Genomic DNA, 22,009 nt, shown 5'->3' on the forward strand with positions numbered 1-22,009 from the left:
AATCCGCAAGAGTCATGTTCACTGTCGGGTTAAACCACTGTAACACGCACACACACACACACACACATGGAAGTGCTTTTTTAAGATAACCAAAGCCACGCCTTCTGTATTGTTTTAATGTTCCACCTCAGAGATTGTCACAGTACAAATCCAACTGAAGTCATGCAAAAATCTGCAGTCAGACTGCTACTCTGCCACTGCTAGCCGCATGGCCACTTCAATAATAATAGAAATGCGACTGCTACCTCTGAAGCCGACATCAGGACTGCTTTTATTTACCAAGGCCGGCCTTGTAGCATGCATCACAACTGGCACACTATGCAGCTATGGAATACGGGACTAAAATGTGAGTAAACATTACACCGATGCTGAATTCGTCATTAAGATTTTGTGGCTCTCAGGCATAATCTGGTCAGCTTCCACATCATTAGCATTTCACTGTCTGCAAGGCTGTCTTTATGAAAAATATAAGCTGCGTATTCAATCCTCCGTGAATAATTTTGAAACTGGGAAATCTCTATCTGTCCAGCTGTTGCTCATCAATGAAATGCAGGTAACACTGAATTGCCTTCATGGAATACATAGTATATTTAAGCTCTCCCTCTATATCCATGTCGACTATATGGGTAAAGCATATGGCAGAGATGTGTGCAGAATGTTAAACCACATCTTATTCAATGCCTATTCTTCCTTCCCAGCTATGCAAAGTAGGTATTGAGTAAATACTTATTAATACATATGGATTTGAATGTAATCAGTAACATAAATAATGGATGGATTTTTGCAGGCGTGGAGCTGTTATGCGACAGAGATGTGGACATGGCCACGCGGGTCCAGGACCTGCTCGAGTTTCTCCACGAGAAGCAGCAGGAGTTGGACTTGGCAGCTGAGCAGCACAGGAGACATCTGGAGCAGTGTGTACAATTACGGCATCTGCAGGCTGAAGTCAAACAGGTACGGACTTTAAGAAGGGAAGGACAAAGGTAGACGATAATGATCGGAGAATGGAGGTTGGACTATGGAAGCACTCCAAAAACAAGACTTTTGCTTCTTGTTTATGGAAGACTAATCCCATAATACACCAAAATGAGATGAGTCAAAGTGGAAATAGAGCTCTTCATGTGATCACATTGGAAAAATGACATGTGTTGTTTCATAAATAATACACTTTTTAATAATGCAAATACTTCTTCCCACTCCTCCTAGGATTGTATTGATCTCTTGAAAGCTAATCCATCAGTTTATTGCTATCATATCATGATGTCACAGCAAAGAATGTTGAAGGATAGTTTACTATAGAGTATGTTGTGTCTCAACATGACCATGTGTAGATGACTCATCCTGTGTCTCCCTCTCCTCCCCGTGTTTCTCTCTGTATGTATCTCCCTGACTTTGGGGAATAGTCTGAGCGATACAGTTCCGTTGGATGTTGATCCAAGGTTTTAAGGAGAGAGGGAGTTTAACAGAAATTCAGGGCAAAAGAAGATAAATGGGCCAGACGGAATCTGGCATGAGAGGGAGGGGAAAGAGATTTCTAAGCTTATGTTGCGTCAGTGAAAAAAAAAAAAAAAAGCACGTCAGCCAGGGATTCTCTCCCAATTTTCATTCAGTAGATGAATTTATTCATAGCAAGAAAATTGTTTTGCGTTTGAAATGTAGCCGACTGATGTTTCAAAGAAAAACGTAAACAGTCTCTGACCCAAGAGCTAAGGCTGTTATCAGAGTGACGCAGCTGAATAACAACAGGCTTTGTAGTTCAAGCTGCTTTAACAGGAATGAATGAAAGGGTGGAATAGGTGGAGGATACAAAAATTTAGACTTATTTTCACAAAAAGAAGATGGATCTGGGGTTGCGGACAGCATGACGATAGTGTGATGTCAGTATGATGCTGGTGTTATCCACTCTGAGGGAACCAGTATGTATGTTCAGAAATGGACTGGAATAGATGTCTGTGCTATAATTTATAAACCTAAACTTTCTTCTCTGGTTAGTCTGCATCATCTCTGGATTGAAAGCTAGTTCAAACTTTAAAATGACTTTGAAAAACTTTAAGATTTGTGTGGATTTCCAAGATTTTAGTGTAGAATCAGAGCTCAACTGCCCCTGCCTTCCCCCAAACCAGAAGGTGGTACTTTGTAGGACCAGTACTGTGTGCAAATATTATAGCACCCTTGGTGATGAGGGATTATGATGAAGGCAAGCTTAATTGCAGTAAAAGTGTGGTGAATTGATGTCAGATTGAAAGGCATTGAAATGTATATTGGTATGCACATGTTGAAGTCTTATACCATACCACACTAATGAGTCACACCTCTGCTCTTTACCTCCTCTTGCTTCTGTTTGTTCATGCATTCAAACCACGCCATGTGCACATAAAGCTCCTCTGATATTCGTACCTGTCCTGCCTCCAGACAATGCGGGTGCACTGAAAACACAGGTCCTGTTGAAGTCTGACTTGTGTTGCATCATCACTTTTACAGCCAGGCTTTAGTTGCAGCTCAGCCCATCACCCACACAGCAGGTGTGCATGCTGAGTCAGAGAGAGAGAGAGGGGTGTATGTGTGACAGACTGTGTTTAACATAGCCTTTGGCTAGAACTAGGCCAACAAAACTATGAGCAAATGGATTTACTGTGATTTTAAGAGCCTGTGTGTGTGTGTGTGTGTGTGTGTGTGTGTGTGTGTGTGTGTGTGTGTGTGTGTGTGTGTGTGTGTGTGTGTGTGTGTGTGTGTGTGTGTGTGTGTGTGTGCGCGCCAGGCGGTGTGTGTGGCGGTGAGAGGGATTATATACGAATGGGTGACACAGCTAGGAAAAGAATAGAGTAGGTAGATTTGGAAATGTGCGTGAAAGGTTTAATTTGAGTGTCATGGATTGAAAAGGGAAGAGAGTAAAGGGAGCAGAAGGACGTGTTTATGTCGGAGAAAAAGACATTTAAGAAGACAACAATGATGGTAAAATTTGACACCTTAGAAAGACGAGGATGAGACGATGCAGAGTTGATGAAGAAAGGAAAGATCATAAAAGAATAAAGAATACATTCAGCCCTATTGTGATTTAATTGGTCCATTTTCCTAAGTTTTTGTTTTTTAATGGAAGACTTGAAAATACAAAAAGAACATTTACAAATCTCTTCATGTGTCTGTGTGTGTGCTTCGCGTGCTTTAGGTGCTGGGTTGGATCCGAAATGGCGAGTCCATGCTGAACGCTGGTCTTATCACAGCCAGTTCGCTACAAGAAGCCGAGCAGCTGCAAAAGGAACATGAACAATTCCAACATGCCATAGAGGTAAAACTGAAGAAGATCCATTTTTGTCTCTTTTCCCTCCTTCAGCCTCGTCTTTCATGAAGAATTTACAGGCAACATGTTTGTGTCCATGTGCTCTGAACCTTCAGTCACATGCATCTTTCTCTTTCCTCATAAATATTTGACTGCTTTCTTCCTCTCTCTTCTTCCTTCTATCATTTTTGTGTTGATTCATTCCTTCATGTCTCATATTTCCTCTCATTTTTACCCCTTCTGTATCTCCTCTGCTCCGTTCAACCTTTTGCCTTCCATAACTCTTCTGAGGTTCATTGTATTCGTCTCCACCGCCTTTTCCTTCACCTCCAAGTCACACATGAAATGGAATTATGAATAGCTAATATCTCCCCCTCTCTCTTATTTCTCTCTTTCCTCACCTTCTTCTTTATTTCCTTATCTCTTCACCACTGATTATGCAGGGTGAATTTTCTTTGAACTTTGTAGAGCCTGGCTCATTTTAATGCAGGCCTGTACCTGACCTACTTCTATGGAGCTCACACACACACTCAAAGCTGCACACTCAAGAGAAAGCTGTGTTTACGATTATTGCTCATGTGAGACTTGAATTTGAATACTCATGCCATAACTGTATTCTCTGCTTGGTGAGAAATGAGCAGAGGATATGGAAAGGACCTTGTTGACAGAACCCTGCAGGTCCTGCAGACATTATCATCGGATGCAGAAAATCCTTCATTTCTTCTTTATCTCCTTCTGCTTCCCCTCCCTTTAGTCCAGCAGGGAGAACAAGTTGTCTTTCAGGCTAACAGCTATGACACAAAAATCACCTGATAATGTTTACTTTATCTGATTTCCTCTCCTGACGCTCTCTCCGGGACAATGTTTATGACACGGCTATAATCAGACACTACGTTTATTTATTTAGCCTTTCCTTCACCCTCTACCAAACTGCCCTGCAGGGACAACAGGAAGCTGAGCTCCTGTTTTCAAAGCAATCATTGTGATATAGAGGTTCATATAACTCATGAATTTTATTGTTTTTTTATCTCCCCCTTATCCCCCACGCAGAAAACCCATCAGAGTGCGCTGCAGGTACAGCAGAAAGCTGAGGCCTTACTCCAGGCTAACCACTATGACATGGATATGATCAGGGACTGTGCAGAAAAGGTAGCAATCTTTGTGCAAACATATGAATAATAATATAGGTGCTGGTGTTTCTTTTTGCAAAAACTGTTTTGTTTTCTTTGACTTAAGGTGGCGGACCACTGGCAGCAGCTGATGTTAAAGATGGAAGATCGACTCAAGCTGGTGAATGCCTCTGTGGCCTTCTACAAGACCTCTGAACAGGTATGTGTAGGCGTATTCAAGAGTGGAAGCCATCAACTACTACAGGTTTTTAAAGTGTTTCAGGTAATCTTGAACAGGAGGCAGTTTTAGTAAATACACTTAAAGAGATTATGGGAATTACCCTTTCCTCTGTGAATATCAACAGACCTGGAGAGATTGTGCCTGCAGTATGAGAGCAAGTGTAAAATATTACTCACAAGAAAACCTGTAGTAGGAAAAGGTCAGTGTTGCCTTAAACAGGGGTTTAAATATTGTATTATCTCTGTCTCAGGTGTGCAGCGTGTTGGAAAGCCTGGAGCAGGAGTACAAGAGAGAGGAAGACTGGTGTGGTGGGGCTGATAAACTGGGTCCTAACAGTGATTCAGATCACGTCACTCCAATGATCAGCAAACATCTCGAGCAGAAAGAAGCCTTCCTCAAGGTGAGAGAGTTATCTCCATTTATGCTTGAGAAAAATGAAGTCAAACTTCTTGTTATTTGAGTGATTTATAATCTGGTTTTCAACATTTTGTTTTACTGCTTGTTCTTTCAAATCTGTGGTAACATCTGTTCCTATTGTGCACTTTTACAGGCCTGTACATTAGCCAGACGTAATGCTGACGTCTTCTTGAAGTACCTGCACAGGAACAGCGTCAACATGCCCGGCATGTTGTCCCATGTCAAAGCTCCAGAGACTCAGGTTAAAAGTAAGTATATGACGTTTCTCACCTTCTCATTAGATCTGTTTGTCCTTCAAATGTTCTGCCCCTTATTTTCCCAGACTGTCCAAGACATACTGAAATAAAATCATAAAATACGTTCTGCTGTTTCATCAGACATTTTAAACGAGTTGCTGCAGAGGGAGAACAGAGTGCTCCACTTCTGGACGATGAGGAAACGCAGGCTGGACCAGTGCCAGCAATATGTGGTGTTTGAACGCAGCGCAAAACAGGTGTGTGCTTATTGTGGTGTGTGTGTGTGTGTGTGTGTGTGTGTGTGTGAGTGCACTGTGTATTTATGAATACAAATAAGGCTGAGCGAGCTGCACTACGCCATTCAATATAGACAGAGTAAGTAAAAATAAGTCCCTTCCTTTTAGATTCCTATTAGTTGAAATAAATCCGCCTGATGGACTCGTGTCAGTTATCAAACAGCTGAAACTCTCATCTTCATTATTCCTCCTTTGAAATCAAGTAGTCTGTGTTTTCTTAGTAATGATACATTTCAGATATACTGGAAATGATGTAAGCTGGCAGACATTTAGAACAATGACAGTCTTGAAGACAGCTATCATTATGCGGCTCAGTGATCTTTAAACACTATGTTTATTACAGAGTACCGCCAAACATAAGTCTACAACCTCTCATTTTTAGCCCTCCGCCATAACTGAACATTTTCAACGTGTTGTTTTAAGATTTTCTGTCCTGTTTTGGAAAAGAGGGATGTGAGCGTCTATGATCGGTCGTGTCAAAAAACACTCAAAATCTCTTAATCACATGGGGAATTTATCAGCATTTCTAATAATACAGGACCAATGAGGTTCACTGAGTTTACATATTGCTTTTTTAAGTTAAGTTTAAGTTTGAAGAAAGATTTTTTCACATTCCACAGACTAAGCTGAAATCTGAAGTATTACATTCAGATGAAACTTACTCTACTGAGGACTCTTAAATTTAAGTAAACAAGACTCTGTGCCGCTCCGGCTCTAACCTCTGTTTGTGCAGCAGATAAAAGTCTGTTTAGACACGAGTACTGTGCTCCCTCTTGTGGTGTTTGGAGAGCACAGCTCAGACATGCAGGGTGGCACTCAGCTAATAAAATCAGATGACATCATGGATGTTTCTAGGACACGGTTATTCTAGGGCAATCCAGGTTTTATCCCTAGGGCCAAAACACTTCCTGGTGTCACAGTTTGACTGGACCAGTTTTACCACTGCTGCTCATGAAGTACACAGCCAGCAGAACATTCGGGAAGTGAAAAATAGACGTGTGTGAACAAGTAAACTTCTAATAGGTCACAACAGATTGTGTCTTTAAATCTAATGCATGTATCCTATTGCCATTTATAAAATGAAAGTAACTTCATCTTCCCTTATCCTAAACCTAAATCCTAAAAAGACTTGAATCAGGCAGTATGATTAAAGTAACAATACATGACTTTTTGGCATATCCAACAGGTGTGTTTTATGATTCCAGTCTCATTACATTTTCAGTCAATTTGTGGGTAAAGACTACATAATGCTTGTTTGGCTATTTTAATTTGTATTTTTTAAAGAATTATAAATGTATGTTGCCTAAAGAAGCATTGTGTTTAGATACAACCAGTTCAATGAAATATATTTATATAACAATATTTGTTTGAAGTATCACTGACTAACATATGGCAAGGGGCATCCTGCCAGTCTATATACTTCCTAAAATTGAAGTCATCTTTTTTCCAGGTTATTTACTTTATTTATTTTTTTTACAAAGAATTGTGTTAATGTTTTGCCAAGATTGTTTTTTTTTTCTTAGGGTGGTTTATTTTTAAGGCCAGGGAGCTCCAGTCCAAGGCTTTAATTAAATAACATTCACATGAGTGTTAGAGGTAAATTGTACAGTGTAAAATACTTTAATTTAAAACATGATCAGTTCAAATTTAAGCACCTGTCCTACTGGATATGAAGAAGTGTGATAAATGAGTTTATTAATAAAAACTTTCCCTTGGTTTGATTTTTGTTGCAGTTGTTGCAGTTTAAAATGCACCAGGTATTGTGATTTGGATGGTAAATAGAGACTGTGTTGAACTGTGTCACTGAAATCCCTGCAGTGTGATCATACTCAGTTGTGATTGGTTGTGTCCTCAGGCCCTGGAGTGGATCCATGACACTGGGGAGTTTTACCTGTCCACACACACTTCCACCGGCTCCAGCATTCATCACACGCAAGAGCTGCTAAAAGAGCACGAAGATTTCCAGATTACAGCAAAGGTACGTTTCTGAGTGTATGAGTGATTGTGTGTGTAAGTGTGAGAGTGTGTGTATATATTTGTCTATGGATGTGTATAAGAAGGTTAAAATGATGGATCCCTCTGTGTGCCTGTGGCTCTTTTTGTTGCGTTTAGTTGTGGTTGTTTGCACAGTCCTGCGCTCCGCAGTGAGGCCCTGTCCCAGGGTGCTGTATTGTCCTCGTTGCTGTGTCACTGTTATTGTATAAGAGAAAAGCTATTGTGTCCATCAAGCAACACACTGATTCCTAACTCCCCCTCTCCCTCTCTGTGTCTCTCTTATCTACCTTTTCCTCTACCGGCTCTGCCACTCTTCTTTCTCCATCCCCTCCCTAAATGTGTCTCTATTGACAGCAAACCAAAGAGCGGGTGAAGCTGTTGATCCAGCTGGCGGATGGGTTTTGTGACAAGGGCCACGCCCATGCCCTGGAGATAAAAAAATGGGTGTCCTCGGTGGACAAGCGCTACAGGGACTTCTCTCTCCGCATGGACAAATACCGAACCTGCCTGGAATCAGCGCTCGGCATTTCTTCTGACTCCAACAAGGCTGTGAGTGCCTTTATGTTTCCTAATCTTCTTGTGATCTCTTTTTCTTTGCTTCATGTTTAAGTTTTGAGTTTGCACTGTATAATGAAAGATAAAAGACACATCCCTTGATACAGATTATGTCTGGCACAGGTTACACTGAGGACATAATCTTGTATTCTAGCCTTCCTAATTTGAATTTGAGAGAAAAACATGTTTTATGCTGTGAAATGTATTGTAAAAACCATACCTGGTTACATTTTATTCCAATTGTCAGTATGGGAGATTATACAAGGTTGTCATATGTAGATAGATGTTGCATAACTGCTTGATTGTATCCAAGCTCCATCTCCCACCAGCTTGTTTTAATGAACAGGTGTGAACAGAAAACAGATACATCACACATTGTCGTGTTGACTCATGAATGAACACAATGCCTCTTACACGCTACATTAAACGCCCCGCTCTCCTTTTCAGAGCAAAGAGCTGCAACTGGACATCATCCCAGCCAGTGCTCCGGGGTCAGAGGTCAAGTTGAGGGATGCTGCCCATGAACTGAACGAGGAGAAGAGGAAGTCAGCACGGAGAAAAGAGTGAGTGATAAGCATCAGATGATTTTCCACACAGGCTCAGAAAAATACCTGGATGAATAATTCTGTAATTTCCTGCAAACATATGAGAGCATGTTGCATCTCTGCCTAATTATATTTTATAGCTGCAGCCAAGCTTTCAATTGATATTTTTAGGGTGTTAAATGAGTTAAATGTCACTTTACCCAGAGAACACGAGCACATCACAGTGAACACAGAAACATTTCGATCCAATCAAGTGTGTAAACAAATGGAGGTGGAATTGATGGAGCATGTAAGAGGCTGCTGAGCAGTAATGTACCTTATCACAAAAAGCTTCAGTGTTTCTGAGGCTGTGGAGAATATCCATGGTAATTCGTTTTAATTGGTGTGTGAGGCACATTCATACAGGAGGGGCAGATAAACCTGTGAATCATGGAACATATGTTTTTAGTGAGACATAAGAGGCTCTTAGGACACACAGATACAGCTACAGTAGTTTTCTAAACCTATGTTATGATATTTGATGCATAAGAAGAGTCACTTTGGACAAATTGAAAGCAGCTGTAAAACCACCTGATTGTGCTCACTAGAATTGTCTTTCCCATCATGTGCTTCATTTCAGATTTATAATGGCTGAGCTGATCCAAACAGAGAAAGCGTATGTCAGAGACCTACGGGAGTGTATGGATGTAAGTATCACAACACCTACACACATTTTTACCTTGAACATTTCTAAACTGAGTAAAAAATCTCTGCTGCCCTTGCCATGATCTCTTTGAATGTTGTTTTTATATTAGTTTTCTTACTGTGTGGCTTCAACATTCTTGGTTCAATCTTCTTTTTCAGTCAGATACACTTAGTCTCTGTTTTTTTTGTTTGGTTATATCAGCAGATTTCTCAGTCAAACAAGTAAAGGATTCAGTGTTTGTGATGACAGGATGCTCTCACAGAAGAGAGGGTTATTTCATTTATTATGGTGTGTTATGTGTTTGTGCAGACGTACCTGTGGGAGATGACAAGCGGCGTGGAGGAGATCCCTCCTGGTATTGTCAACAAGGAACACATCATATTTGGGAACATGCAGGACCTCTATGAGTTTCATCACAAGTCAGTAGACCCGACCGTCAACCTCAGATCATTTCAAATGTCTAAAAAAAGTTTCTGATTGATGCTCTTTTATATCCTGTTATCTCTGTGCAGTATCTTCCTGAAGGAGTTGGAGAAGTATGAGCAGCTACCAGAGGATGTTGGCCATTGTTTTGTGACTTGGGTAAAAAGTTCAACATTAATATTTAATTGAATTTGTATTTGTTCCAAAGCTGTAATTTAACCTAAAGCTTAACAGTTACAAACTAATTGAACTTTGCTACATTTGTCTGTTTTATAACCACGTCTGTAGTTATTAAGGTCCATTTAAAGTTTAAATGACATCACAGTAATCTTTGCCCATAAAATATTACACATTTTCTTTGGCGGTTTTCTTTGCTATCTTGAAATCACGTGAGTTAAATGTTGTTTTCTCCTCTCCAGGCTGACAAATTCCAGATGTATGTGAACTACTGCAAGAACAAGCCCGACTCTACTCAGCTCATCCTGGAACATGCAGGGCCGTACTTTGATGTAAGTCACCACCATGCATGCTTATTGTCTAATATCCTATTCTTAATCCAGACCCTGCTACTCTGAATGTGGCATAGAGGAATTTCTAAGTATGACACATGTTTTAATGTGCAGGAAATCCAACAAAGACATCGCCTTGCCAACTCCATCTCCTCTTACCTGATCAAACCAGTCCAGAGAATCACCAAATACCAGCTCCTCCTCAAGGTAACCCATGCCTTCAACGCTTTTAGAATAAGGACACCTGCTCTGGCATTTTTCCCTTTTTGCGTAACTGAAGAAAACACATTTGAAATGTAAAAAGAAAACATTCAGATGTTCTAGATTTCCTTATTTCAATTTGTGTTTGTGTTTGTGTGACAGGAGCTGTTGACGTGCTGTGAGGAGGGTAAGGGTGAGATAAAGGACGGTCTTGAAGTGATGCTCAGTGTGCCAAAGAGAGCCAACGATGCCATGCATCTCTCTATGCTGGATGGTAAGTTCACACATGCACACACACACTCACACACCCACACACACACTCAGGTCTCGGCTCTTAATTCATATTGTCATTAGTCACCTTTGTAGCTAATCACTAAATATGTTCTGAGGGTCTGATTTTTTCCCACTCATTGAACTTTTGCTTTGCTTTTGTGAATAGTGTCACGTCACTCTCTGTCATTTCATTTTGCATAAATTACTCAGCAGTGAGTCAGCAATAACTTCATTCAACCTCCCTGCAAATACCACCCACATGCATGTTTGTACACACTGTACAAACTTACAAACCTCCCGAAATGACGCCTTTTCTCTTTTCCCTGCACAACCTCAGGCTTCGACGGGAACATTGACTCTCAGGGAGAGTTAATTCTCCAGGATTCCTTCCAGGTTTGGGATCCAAAGACTCTGATCCGAAAGGGTCGTGACCGGCACCTCTTCCTCTTTGAGATGTCTCTGGTCTTTAGCAAAGAAGTCAAAGACTCCAACGGACGCAGCAAGTACCTGTACAAGAGCAAGCTCATTGTAAGTAACATGCTGCTCTTCAGACTAAATTATTTACTTTCATTTCTTATGTATCTATTGAGAAAGGCAGGAAGCTCTGCTGTGCTTTTAACACTGTAAATGATGCATTGAAGTTAAAAGCACCAGTAATCACATGATGACACTAAATCAAACAAGCACTGAATACAGAAAGATATTTTATACCGGGCATTGGAGCTGTAAAATAATGTGCAATGATCACCTAACTCATGATGTTCAAGTTCATGTTGCTCATGTTTCAGACTAAACATGGCTTTAAAGCATGGCCAGTCTTTTTCAGAATCCATCCTTGAGTTATGAGAGCCCCTGTAACCCACTTTCACTCATTTTAGTACTAGATGTTAGCTAATGCAAATGTGTTGACATCTCTTCCTCCCCCACAGACATCTGAGCTCGGGGTGACAGAGCATGTGGAAGGAGATCCTTGCAAGTTTGCCTTGTGGGTGGGCAGGACCCCGACCTCGGACAACAAGATCGTCCTCAAGGTATCAAGATGTTGATCTAATGAGCAATGTTTTTCCTTCCTTATTATTCTGTTTTTAAAGAGTCTACAAAAAAAAGATCAAGTTAGAAATCAGAATCCTTTTTGCTTTCTAAGGCTGCAGTTCCTCTTCCGGCACTACAATTAGAGTAAAATAGATCCTAATATGATTTCATCAAGTCGCTCACACGTAAAGAAGAAGAGTCACTCCACGTCTGTAGTCCACCCCCACTAAATCCTCCATAGCTCCTTCTGTTCAGCCAAGAAAGTTGGCTCCCAGTCGGGGGTTGGAGTGTTACTTTCTGCTACTTATTCACTGATCACACAGAAACATTAGCATAGCAGTTGATAGGTCAGAATCCACACTCCGAAGCAACTTGGTAGCTCTCACACAGTGAGTCAGAAGCAATGTTTTATGCAGTGTGTGTGTGTGCACTTTGTGTGTGTGTAGATGTTTTTGTTTTTGAGATCAAGGGAAAGATGAAAACTTGTCCATCCCTGTGTGTGTTTCGATGTGTGAAAGTTTTCTGTACAGCTTTCTGTCTTTTTACATAACTTCTGATGACCATCTTAATCTGGGCCTTATGTAACTTTGGGCCACAGCAGCCATGGTGCTGCTGGTTGCTAAGTGAAGGAAGATGGGAGACGAGTGCAATCATAGGCAAAATACATGTGACATCGGCTCAGTGACGTTACCCTAAACCCTGCCTGACAATACATTATCTATAGTCTCTGTGGTGTAGGAGAAGCTGCTGTCGTCACTTCACTTTGTGTCTAAATATGGATGTGTGAGTCAAGAACAAGATTGCAGGGATCAAAGCACTCAGGTGGGATCAGACAGAGATATATAATTGCTAAATTGAACCTGATATAGAGTGATAGGCTAGCAGCTCATCTACTCAGGTCAAGTGAACAGGGCAACTGCTTTTATGTTTTCCTCTGTTCAGATCCTGTGTTGCTAGATTTATGTGCTGTCTGTGTACACGAAGCTAGAACACAACAGGCTACCCTGATGGAAAACAAGCTGGCATAAACTGCCTGCAAATCTGACTTTAATCTGACCCAATTATGTACATTCCAGGCTTCAAGTATTGAGAACAAGCAAGACTGGATTAAACACATTCGAGAGGTCATCCAGGAGCGAACTGTCCACCTGCGTGGAGCTTTGAAGGAACCGATTCACATCCCTAAAGCTACAACAAGCAAACATAAAGGCAGACGGTGAGCGGACAGATTCTGTCATTACATTGAATCTTAAATCAAAAGTCTTGGGACAATTTCAGTTTGCATATCAACCATTGTCACCAACCACAGCTTAGTAATGACATGACTGTATTGATGATATCTGCCTGCAGGGATGGAGAGGAGCTGGACAGCCAGGGAGACGCCAGCAGCCAACCGGATACTATCTCAATTGCCTCACGTACATCCCAGAACACACTGGACAGTGACAAGGTAGGAAAAAACCCACAAACACACACACCGCAGAAATTCCCACCAAAATACTGAGCTTACATAGTACACAGAACCCGTAGCTTTGAGCACACAATGTGAAAAAACTTATTTTACTTCACTTCAACAAGTAGGACTAAAGTTAAAAATGCTAAACTGTAGAATCTTTACATTTCCCTCTTATGTGACACTATCAAATTTATTGGTCATTATAGAGTTTTCCTGTCCTGAGTACACAGGTAGACCAAAAAGGGAAGATTCATGCTCCTCAGCCACTAAGTTGTTTATTGCCTCCACTCCTCCACTCCGCTCAATATCAGCCACAGTTCATGCCCACAGCAGGCCAACAGTTCATGTAAACTCGCGTCCGGCCTGCCTCGCTGGATGTTGTGGGCCTGGGTGAAGGAGTCCCGTTTATTCTAGCAGCTCAACACAAGGATGTTTTTTTTAACCAATACCCAACAGAATAAACAGTTTTCTGTAGGGTCGATGGTTACGACACAGATGAATGTGGGGGGAAGCTTTTCAAACATGGCTGCTGTTATGGAAGTGGATTTTCCATCAAATCACTGCACTCCCTCTGTGAACAAAGCTGATGATGTTCAGTTTGTCAAGCAGCACCATTTGATGTAAAGCTGTTAAAGATAGGTTATCAACTGGAATATTATTATCCAGTACCTCACTTTGGTATTTTGTGGTTACACAAGCAGTCGTCCAGTATGCACCGATGCTAAAACGGATCTATGTCCTCGATATGAGAAATGTTTGTCACCTCCTCATCGAGAATGCCTCATGCATCAAATCAAGCAGCTTGCCACAGACAGTGAAGATGTGCACAGTTTGTTTTCAGTGAGTTTGGGTAAGTCCTGCACCCTCAGAGTTCTTCCGTCTACACTGAAGTCAATTATTGTTCTTCACACAAATGATATGAACTGCATCATTTATAAGCTCAAACATTAAAAAACCAAGTTTGTTCATAAGACAAGAGGTTGGCAGATGAATATGGTTTACACTCAGGCCACTTAGAAGACATATAAATAGCATTACATCTAAAAATGTACATATAACATATCAAAAATGACATATAAACACAGCAATAACATTACACTTTTATCCACAAAGCTGAATATTGCGGCTCTGCTCACATAGTCAACAACATGACTAGAGATATTTTGGTAAAAAAAATGGCATCATCAGAAGTCATTTGGACTTTTATTTACATAACAAAGATAAACAGTACCAGAGCAAAACTGGGGCAGGATTTGAGGGGTGTTTAAAAAAATAACCATTCACAAAACTCAGCAAGTGCTAGCTTTTGCTATTCCCCTTCTCTGTGCTTTAATCACATGCTTGGATCATCACGTTATCATGCCTTTCACACGAGTCGCAGAGGCTGCAAACCATCCTCATGTTGTGTCCTGTCAAAGTGTTTGATTATGTGAGGAGAGAAGTAGTCCATGTGATAAAGAGGATAAACTTAGTGTGTGTGGTTGTGTGGTTGTGTGGTTGTGTGGTTGTGTGTTTGTATGCATGCGACCATGTGTGTGTGTATGTGTGTGTGTGAGAGTCAGAGAGAGAGAGAGAGAGAGAGAGAGAGAGAGAGAGAGTATATGAGCTCGCTGGGAACATGGACAGTCGGTTATATCTGGTAATAGCACCACAGAAGGCCTGTCCTCCTACGCTCAGTATGAGCAACTGTAAAGCTAACACACACTCATGCACACAAACACACACACACACACAAGGATAAAAAGTATTTCCATACTTATATGTCACACTAATTATACACTAGCTGTGGACTCTTACATGAGGTCTTTATTTTCACACTTGAATTGGACTTTCCCCAACGCAGCCTTTAAATAAGAGAACTAGTTTATGGTGTCCACAGACGCTCTTCAGTCAGCTGCTAGCACACTCTTGTTCCACTTTATGTGAAACCAATTTCATATAGTGTTAATCCAATTGTGTCCAATCTATCAAAGACACTAATTCATTGGTCAGTGCTCCCTCAGTTAAGGACACATAAACATTCAAAACACACAGTAGCTCATCTCTCTCACTTTTTGAATGCCTCCCTCTATCCCTCTTTGTGTGAGGATGCTCTCTGAGACCTCTCATTCAAGAGGTAGTGACAGTGCTGTGTTTGTGTTACTGCGAATGTGTGTGTATGTCCGGTTCCTGTGTGGGTCTCTGCTTCAGTGACTGACTTGTGTGTCCACAGCTTCGGCCTCCCACGCTCTCTTCACAGAGGATGCTCGTCTGTATGCCAGACAGGAGAGCACAGTTTAATTCCTCACAGCCATTGATCTCACACCTGCTTCAAAGAGTGAAATATACAGGCGGACGTTTATTTTTTTTCCTTTAATTTTCTGGGGTGTTATTTTGTTGTTTAGTTGTAGCAACTTTATTTAAAAGACCAGGACGGATTAAGAGCTCCGCTCTGCTCCAGGGAGTAGACAACAGGGGATCATTTAACCTTCAATAGTCTAATTGTAATCACCCACAGAGGAGCGCTGTGGATGGCAGCAACTTTTCTTTACGCCTCTGGATGTTCTAATGGATCAGGACTGTAATTATCCAGGGCTGATTTTTCCCGGGGAATTACTCCATCAGTTTTACTATTTTCCAGGTGGCCTTTGCTGAGTCAGTGAGCATCTGTTTTTATTGTGATTCAGGACAGCTTTCGAGGATTGCTGTAGTAGAATTAAGTCTGCTGTAGAGTTTTCTATCAGTCGGAACTTCTCTCGCAATGAGGGAGTGGAGAACGATGGAGAGGCTGGTGGAGAGGAGCTCGCATCCCGTTTCTCAGCTCCTCAGCTCTCTGGCTTTACCGCACTACCAGAGGGTATGTTGTAAAATATGTGCTTAGTGGGTTTTTTAACCAAAAGAGGCGCTTCAGTGACGTTTTTACTGCAACTTTGACATGATTACTGAGATTTATTTACGGTGTAAAAAGGGCACAAGAGAAAGGTAGCACTGCTTTGGTTTTAGGACTATAAATCTAGAAGACATTTCCAGTTTAAGCAAGAGGAACCTTTGAGAGCATGAAATGTGTCTGTGTCTGTTGTTCGATGTATGAGTGACATATGATTCAGACGACGTTTAAGTTTGTGTCGATCGCTGTGAAGCAGTTCATCTCATTTCTTTGCTGATCTTGTTCAGAGCATGCCTGAGAAGTGTTCTGACATCATGCATCCTTTTAACCTTTATATGTTTTACTCACCATCAGGCTTTTCCAAGACAATTGTAAACCCAGGTCATTTAGAATATCCCATGACCAGATATATTAAATATGACTAAATTACTAAATGACAAACAAGAAACCTTGTGTTCTTGAAGCTACGATGAGACTGGTTACGCCGAGTTCTTTGAAATAAACAGATGGTAGTTTTAAAACTCACAGTGCAGCTGATGAACTGAATTACATCCTTACAATAACAACACTCACATATGAAGACATGTACAATGTGTAACATGAAATTGAATTTTGCACAGCACTGTTGTTTACTGCAGTTTCCTGCTCATTGTTTTGCATGCACTGTTTTCAATAGAAAAATGTAATTTATCTGTTGTGATGTGTTTAGTGTTTTCTAACCGCACAATAACAGAATTTGTGCAGCCTCTGGTGCATTGTGGCCGTAAATGCTCCACTTATTTGTTATACGTTATGTAAATGTAATAATAGAGCAAAGCACTTAATGCTACTCGTAAGTGCATTTTCAGTAATGTGTTGAACAGAAATACACTCGAGAACAGCCAGTGAGCAAAACGGCTACTTCCACCTCGCTCCACCTGCGACTTAAATATCCTTCTTTTCAAAGATACTCGAATGAAAAGAGTCAGATTGTCATAGTGATGTTTTGTTCCGTTGTGCTAGAATGACTCATCCGTCATTATTTCATGTATACTTTTATTTCACACTGCTGCGACTGAACATGTGCCGTTAGCAGAGGATGATGTGCAGGAGTGTTTTTATTGTCTAATGAGGGAAGTTTTTTTTTATTATGAACAGTTTTTTTGTAGCAAGATAATTGCAAATGTACATATGGAAAAGATACCAACTTTCAGGTCCAACTGGTTAAGAGGTTAAGGGACTGAGGCTTTTAGACATTCTTTATTTCCAGTCCTTAATACGATACACAAGCTCCACACACACAGGCATCTTTTGGGAGAAGGACTTTCAATTGTCCTAGTTCAGTTTATCAAGATTCTCCTAGCAGTATATCATTACATGCATACACTGTTTGAAATCCCACAAGAGCTGATCATTACTTGATTATCATGCCTCTGTGCAAAGGTGAATACACGCAAAAAATGAACGAGTGGCAAGCAATGAACATCAACCTCCTTCTTTTCCAGCTGTCCGGTGGCTGTGAGCTGACGGTGGTGATCCATGACTTCTTGGCCAGTAACGGCGGCAGCACTGGAGAGCTGACGGTACGCCGAGGCCAGACTGTGGAGGTCCTGGAGCGACTCCATGACAAGCCGGACTGGTGCCTGGTGCGGACAACAGACCGCTCTCCAGCTCAGGAGGGCATCGTACCCTGCTCAATGCTCTGTATCGCTCACTCCAGGTCCTCCATGGAGATGGAGGGGCTCTTCAACCACAAAGGTAGGAGGAGAAAGTTTCTTTCAGACTGGGAGTGATTTCCCCTTACTGAGGCTACTGTAGATGTTTCAAAACATAAGGATTCTGATTGGATGAATTTCATATTTGGTAAAACATGCACATTGGTCTAAAGAACCTTCTTATCTCACCCAACCACTGTCTTTCAAATCCAAACATATGAGCACTCAAACATAAGGGAGCATTAGCAGGATGTATTAGTTGTTTGCAAACACAGCACTGATGACTTGTCAAACAGCTGCTTTAGAAAGCACCATCATGTACAGTATTTGTTGGTGTTGTTATGTTACTGTGAAAAGCCCACTTTAAACACAGCTTTTAATTCTCTTTAAATAATGTCAACCTTTGGATACCCAACTGTCTGCATCAACAGATCCTTCAGTGAGAAACTTGTTTTTTGTTGTTGTGTTTTTGTAATAAGCACAAGATGTCACATGTTCCTTTAAGGGTTCAAACATAGAAAATATGTTGTCAGATTCTGCATCCGTGGTTTCTGCCCCAAGGGTCTTTTTAAGACAAATTAACTCCCCGGTATTATTTCCATTGTCTGTCTATGTGTGTGTATGTTTTCATCCCTCCAGCTTTGATTACAGACACAGAAACACTGCTGAATCATGTCCTGCCAGATAAATGACACTATAATTACTATCCATACCAGTTATTGTTAAAAAATATGGAAGCTTTCCTGCATACAAGAAACACACTTTACTATCGTTTTAGTGAACATTTGAACTGAAGATTTGAAAAAAGGAAAGAACTTGGTGCACAAATGTCGCCATTTGGTTGATTTAAAATCCTTTCTTTTTGCATTTACATGTTTCTTAATGACAATATGAAGTATCTGACAATATTTAATATCATGTACATTTCCAAGATTCACGATTTTCTAATATTTTAAAAGGGTGATAGCTTTGCACCCTCTTAAAATCCCCTATAAAGCTTTGTTGCTTTGAAGTATGGGCGTCATCATGCTCGCTGTTTCTTGTATTTCCACTCCTTTCATACTCCCCTGTGTAAAATCTAACCTGGGGCTCGTTTAACATCCAGATGTGCTCTGACAAAGACCTTGTAGCTGACTAAGTTGGCACTGACAGTAGGTGTTCTTGTGATGTTGGTTTCTTTATCCAGTAGATGTGGATGGTGTCAGACTCAGGTGCTACCCAGTTCCATGTCTACCTGAACTCTGGGTTTATCTGCTGGTGCTGTGGCTGATTCTTTCGTTGTTTTCAGCTCTGAGTAATCAGCTTTTGGTCTGATGATGCAAGGACATCATCTGCTGGCTTACTTTTTGACATCCCACATAGCCAAAGCAGTCAGAGATGAGAGCCTCCCTGTGATACTTCTCACTGTGTCCTGGGCCATCTAAAGCCAGAAGTTGGACTCTGTATAGACTATGTTTGCCTGTACAGAACATACAAAAATTCAAATCCATAATGTTAAAATACAAACAAATGGTCCAAACAGATGGAGCTTAACAGACCTGACCGTTGTGTGACTCTTGGTTTGTGGGATTTTGAGCTGCTGTCATCGTGTCTTAGCACAACTTTCTGGTTGTCTCTCCCTCTTTAATCTGTGCGAGTGGGAGAGTGCTGCAATGCCTGTTTCTATGGTAATATAGCATACACATATTTTGCTGGAAGTGTTCTTTGTAGTCAGCATGAGAAAGGTCTGCGTTTGTGTTTAAAATTATAGGATACATGGACTGCACACTCAGACTCGCAGCTTTAGAATTGGGTGATTTACACGTTCAGCACAGGAAGACGGGTTGCATTTCCCAGCTGCTTGTTTCACCGCGGCTTTACTGTTTCTCATCTCTGTTTGCTTACAGAGGCTCTTGTTTTTATCTGGCTTTCCTCTGTCTCTTGGTTGCACTAACCCGCCCTCGCTGTTTGTATCTGTGTGTTTGGGTGGCCAGAGGGAGTGATGAAAAGGAGCCTCTCACTGCAGGGGTTGCTGCGGTTAAAAAAAAAAAGGCTGTTGCTGAGGAGGAGAAAGACAAAGATGACCAGAAAACGTCTTTGCTACTTTGTCTGCTTTTTGTGTTGACTGACCATGCAGGCCACTTTGTCCAAAGTTGTGGAAGGGTGACGAAGTTTAAAAGATTAGGGTTCTGTGGGGATCTCCCCTTTTCCCGCTGTGTCTCACAGGCAGGAATAATTGACTGTTGGGGGGCCAATGTCTGTGTCAGGAATACGTACAACCAAATACTTCACCAACAGACAGATTAGCCTGCAGTGTAAAGGTGGCAGCTGTTTCCTGCTGTGGTTATGTGATGTGTACTTGTGAAATAACAGAGGTCTGATCTATAGTTTGTGTTCAGTGTTTATGTGTCCTGTGTTGGTGAAGTAGCTGCTGCAAACTATGCAAACCTCCACATTCCTGTTAAATTAGGTTTCATCCCCGGACTGATGACATTGTTGGAATTCCCCCATTCAAAAAAAACCCAGGTTCACACACAAGTTCACTCTCAGTGCCTGTGTGGATGAAGTATATAAAACGGTGCAGACTTAATGAAAGTGCTATTGACAAAAAGACTCTTTAAGGAGCACAGTGTCTGTGTGCGAGTGTGTGCGTGTCCACGCAGGACAGAGTGTGTTTAGAGCCCAGAGGGATGCACACACAAACACACACACAAACACACACACACACAGTTAAACAGGGGGATCTTTGTGCATCTAGTCTGCATAGCATTATAGACTGCGATGTGTGTGAGGTGAAGGGAAAATTAAGCAAAATTGAGTTAAGTGTTCAATGTATAAAAAAGTAGTTTCCACCTCTTGAGGACCCACAGTGGAGATCCTGAATCTGAGAGAATCAGTCTGGAATGAGAGATTTCCCCCTCTCATGTCACATTTCACTTCTCTCAGATTTCATAACCATGTCTATATTTGTTCCGAACATACTGCACAACTTGTATGCATCCTAATGTCTGTAAAATATGCACCCGCCCACACAAACTGAGTGGGTGCTCCTACAAAGGGTAATACGGTAGATGCGCTGCGTGTTTACAGACATCCCGTTGGAACAGGAGCGGCACAGTGGAGGCTTGCCCAATATCCTCACAGCAGCCCACTCACAGGCGAGGGAGGGAAGGAGGGAGGGAGGGAGGGAGGGAAGGAGATACAGAGAGAGGGAGAGAGAGAGAGAGAGAGAGGGAGAGGGAGAAAACATCCTACTCTCTAATGCTGCATTTTACTTTTTCTTTTCCCTCACACTGGACTTCACACCTTCTGTCTCTGGATTTGAAGCAGCAGATATAATGGAGAAGTCTTTTTCTTTGAACTGCAAGCATTTCAGGAACAGCCTCAGGTTTTCATAGGGGATTAAAGTCAGTTGTCGTACCTCTGTGGAGATGCTTTGAGGGGAATATTTCTGGCTTTTAGGTTGTTAGTATTACCCTGACATGGCCCATGGAATTGAGTCCTTAGTGTCTTTAAACCCGTTTTCCACCATGGATTCAGCACAAAGAGGACACTCTGACAACTGCAAGTTCTGGCTACTGGACCTGGGTAGGTGCCTCTGTCATGTGTGAAGCCGGAGTGACGACGTAATATGAAGTCACTTTCTTGTTCCTCTTATGTAAACATACTGTTAATTCTCTGTCAGGGTGTGTTTTGAATGATAGATCGCTTGTTCTATCTTCAGCAGCAATGGTTCAGATGAAGGCAGCTTTCAATGCTTTCTAAGGACAAAGTCTGTAAAGTTGAGGATTAGAAACATCATTGATTTTCTTGTTTACTGGTTTGTCCTTTTTTTTTTTGTTCATCATGTTTAGGATGTTAATGAAGGTTATGCTTGTGATTGTATAACCTAAAGATGCAGTATGTCCTCTTAAAGCATGCAGGCTCAGAAAGTTGGACTAGAGATATGACTGAAGTGTGACAAATACATATAATAATAATAATGATGCAGAAAGCAGTAAATCAGTTCTCCATCCTTGTTTGTTGTTGATTCTCCATCAGCCATAATCAGATGGGTTTGATGCTGAGGGCATTCACTAATCAATTGCGGATTATTTTTTGGCATTATGGCGACAAAAGTAATTTGGTGAAAGCCCTGATATGTGTTGAGAGATTAAGCCTTCTGAAATCACATCGACAAGATTATGGCTTTGTGCCTACCTATGTTAGCTCAGGGGGGT

At 41.3% G+C, this 22,009-nt stretch overlaps 1 protein-coding gene across 2 annotated transcripts in view; it reads left to right on the forward strand.

Annotated features, from left to right (window-relative positions):
- The window catches only part of triob (trio Rho guanine nucleotide exchange factor b), a 110,895-nt gene that overhangs the window by 70,909 nt on the left and 17,977 nt on the right, over nucleotides 1–22,009 (forward strand). For both annotated transcript variants that reach the window (XM_034697933.1, XM_034697934.1), the window contains 21 exons: nucleotides 788–954; nucleotides 3,167–3,286; nucleotides 4,328–4,426; nucleotides 4,514–4,606; nucleotides 4,878–5,027; nucleotides 5,178–5,292; nucleotides 5,422–5,537; nucleotides 7,432–7,554; nucleotides 7,926–8,120; nucleotides 8,574–8,689; nucleotides 9,291–9,357; nucleotides 9,666–9,775; nucleotides 9,869–9,938; nucleotides 10,199–10,288; nucleotides 10,403–10,495; nucleotides 10,652–10,763; nucleotides 11,100–11,290; nucleotides 11,692–11,793; nucleotides 12,871–13,010; nucleotides 13,145–13,244; nucleotides 17,601–17,853. In XM_034697933.1, coding sequence (XP_034553824.1) covers nucleotides 788–954; nucleotides 3,167–3,286; nucleotides 4,328–4,426; nucleotides 4,514–4,606; nucleotides 4,878–5,027; nucleotides 5,178–5,292; nucleotides 5,422–5,537; nucleotides 7,432–7,554; nucleotides 7,926–8,120; nucleotides 8,574–8,689; nucleotides 9,291–9,357; nucleotides 9,666–9,775; nucleotides 9,869–9,938; nucleotides 10,199–10,288; nucleotides 10,403–10,495; nucleotides 10,652–10,763; nucleotides 11,100–11,290; nucleotides 11,692–11,793; nucleotides 12,871–13,010; nucleotides 13,145–13,244; nucleotides 17,601–17,853 — 2,622 coding nt within the window. The remainder of the gene's footprint in view (nucleotides 1–787; nucleotides 955–3,166; nucleotides 3,287–4,327; nucleotides 4,427–4,513; nucleotides 4,607–4,877; nucleotides 5,028–5,177; nucleotides 5,293–5,421; nucleotides 5,538–7,431; nucleotides 7,555–7,925; nucleotides 8,121–8,573; nucleotides 8,690–9,290; nucleotides 9,358–9,665; nucleotides 9,776–9,868; nucleotides 9,939–10,198; nucleotides 10,289–10,402; nucleotides 10,496–10,651; nucleotides 10,764–11,099; nucleotides 11,291–11,691; nucleotides 11,794–12,870; nucleotides 13,011–13,144; nucleotides 13,245–17,600; nucleotides 17,854–22,009) is intronic.

The sequence above is a fragment of the Notolabrus celidotus genome, chromosome 12 (assembly GCF_009762535.1).
Source record: "Notolabrus celidotus isolate fNotCel1 chromosome 12, fNotCel1.pri, whole genome shotgun sequence".
Taxonomy (NCBI): Eukaryota; Metazoa; Chordata; class Actinopteri; order Labriformes; family Labridae; genus Notolabrus; species Notolabrus celidotus.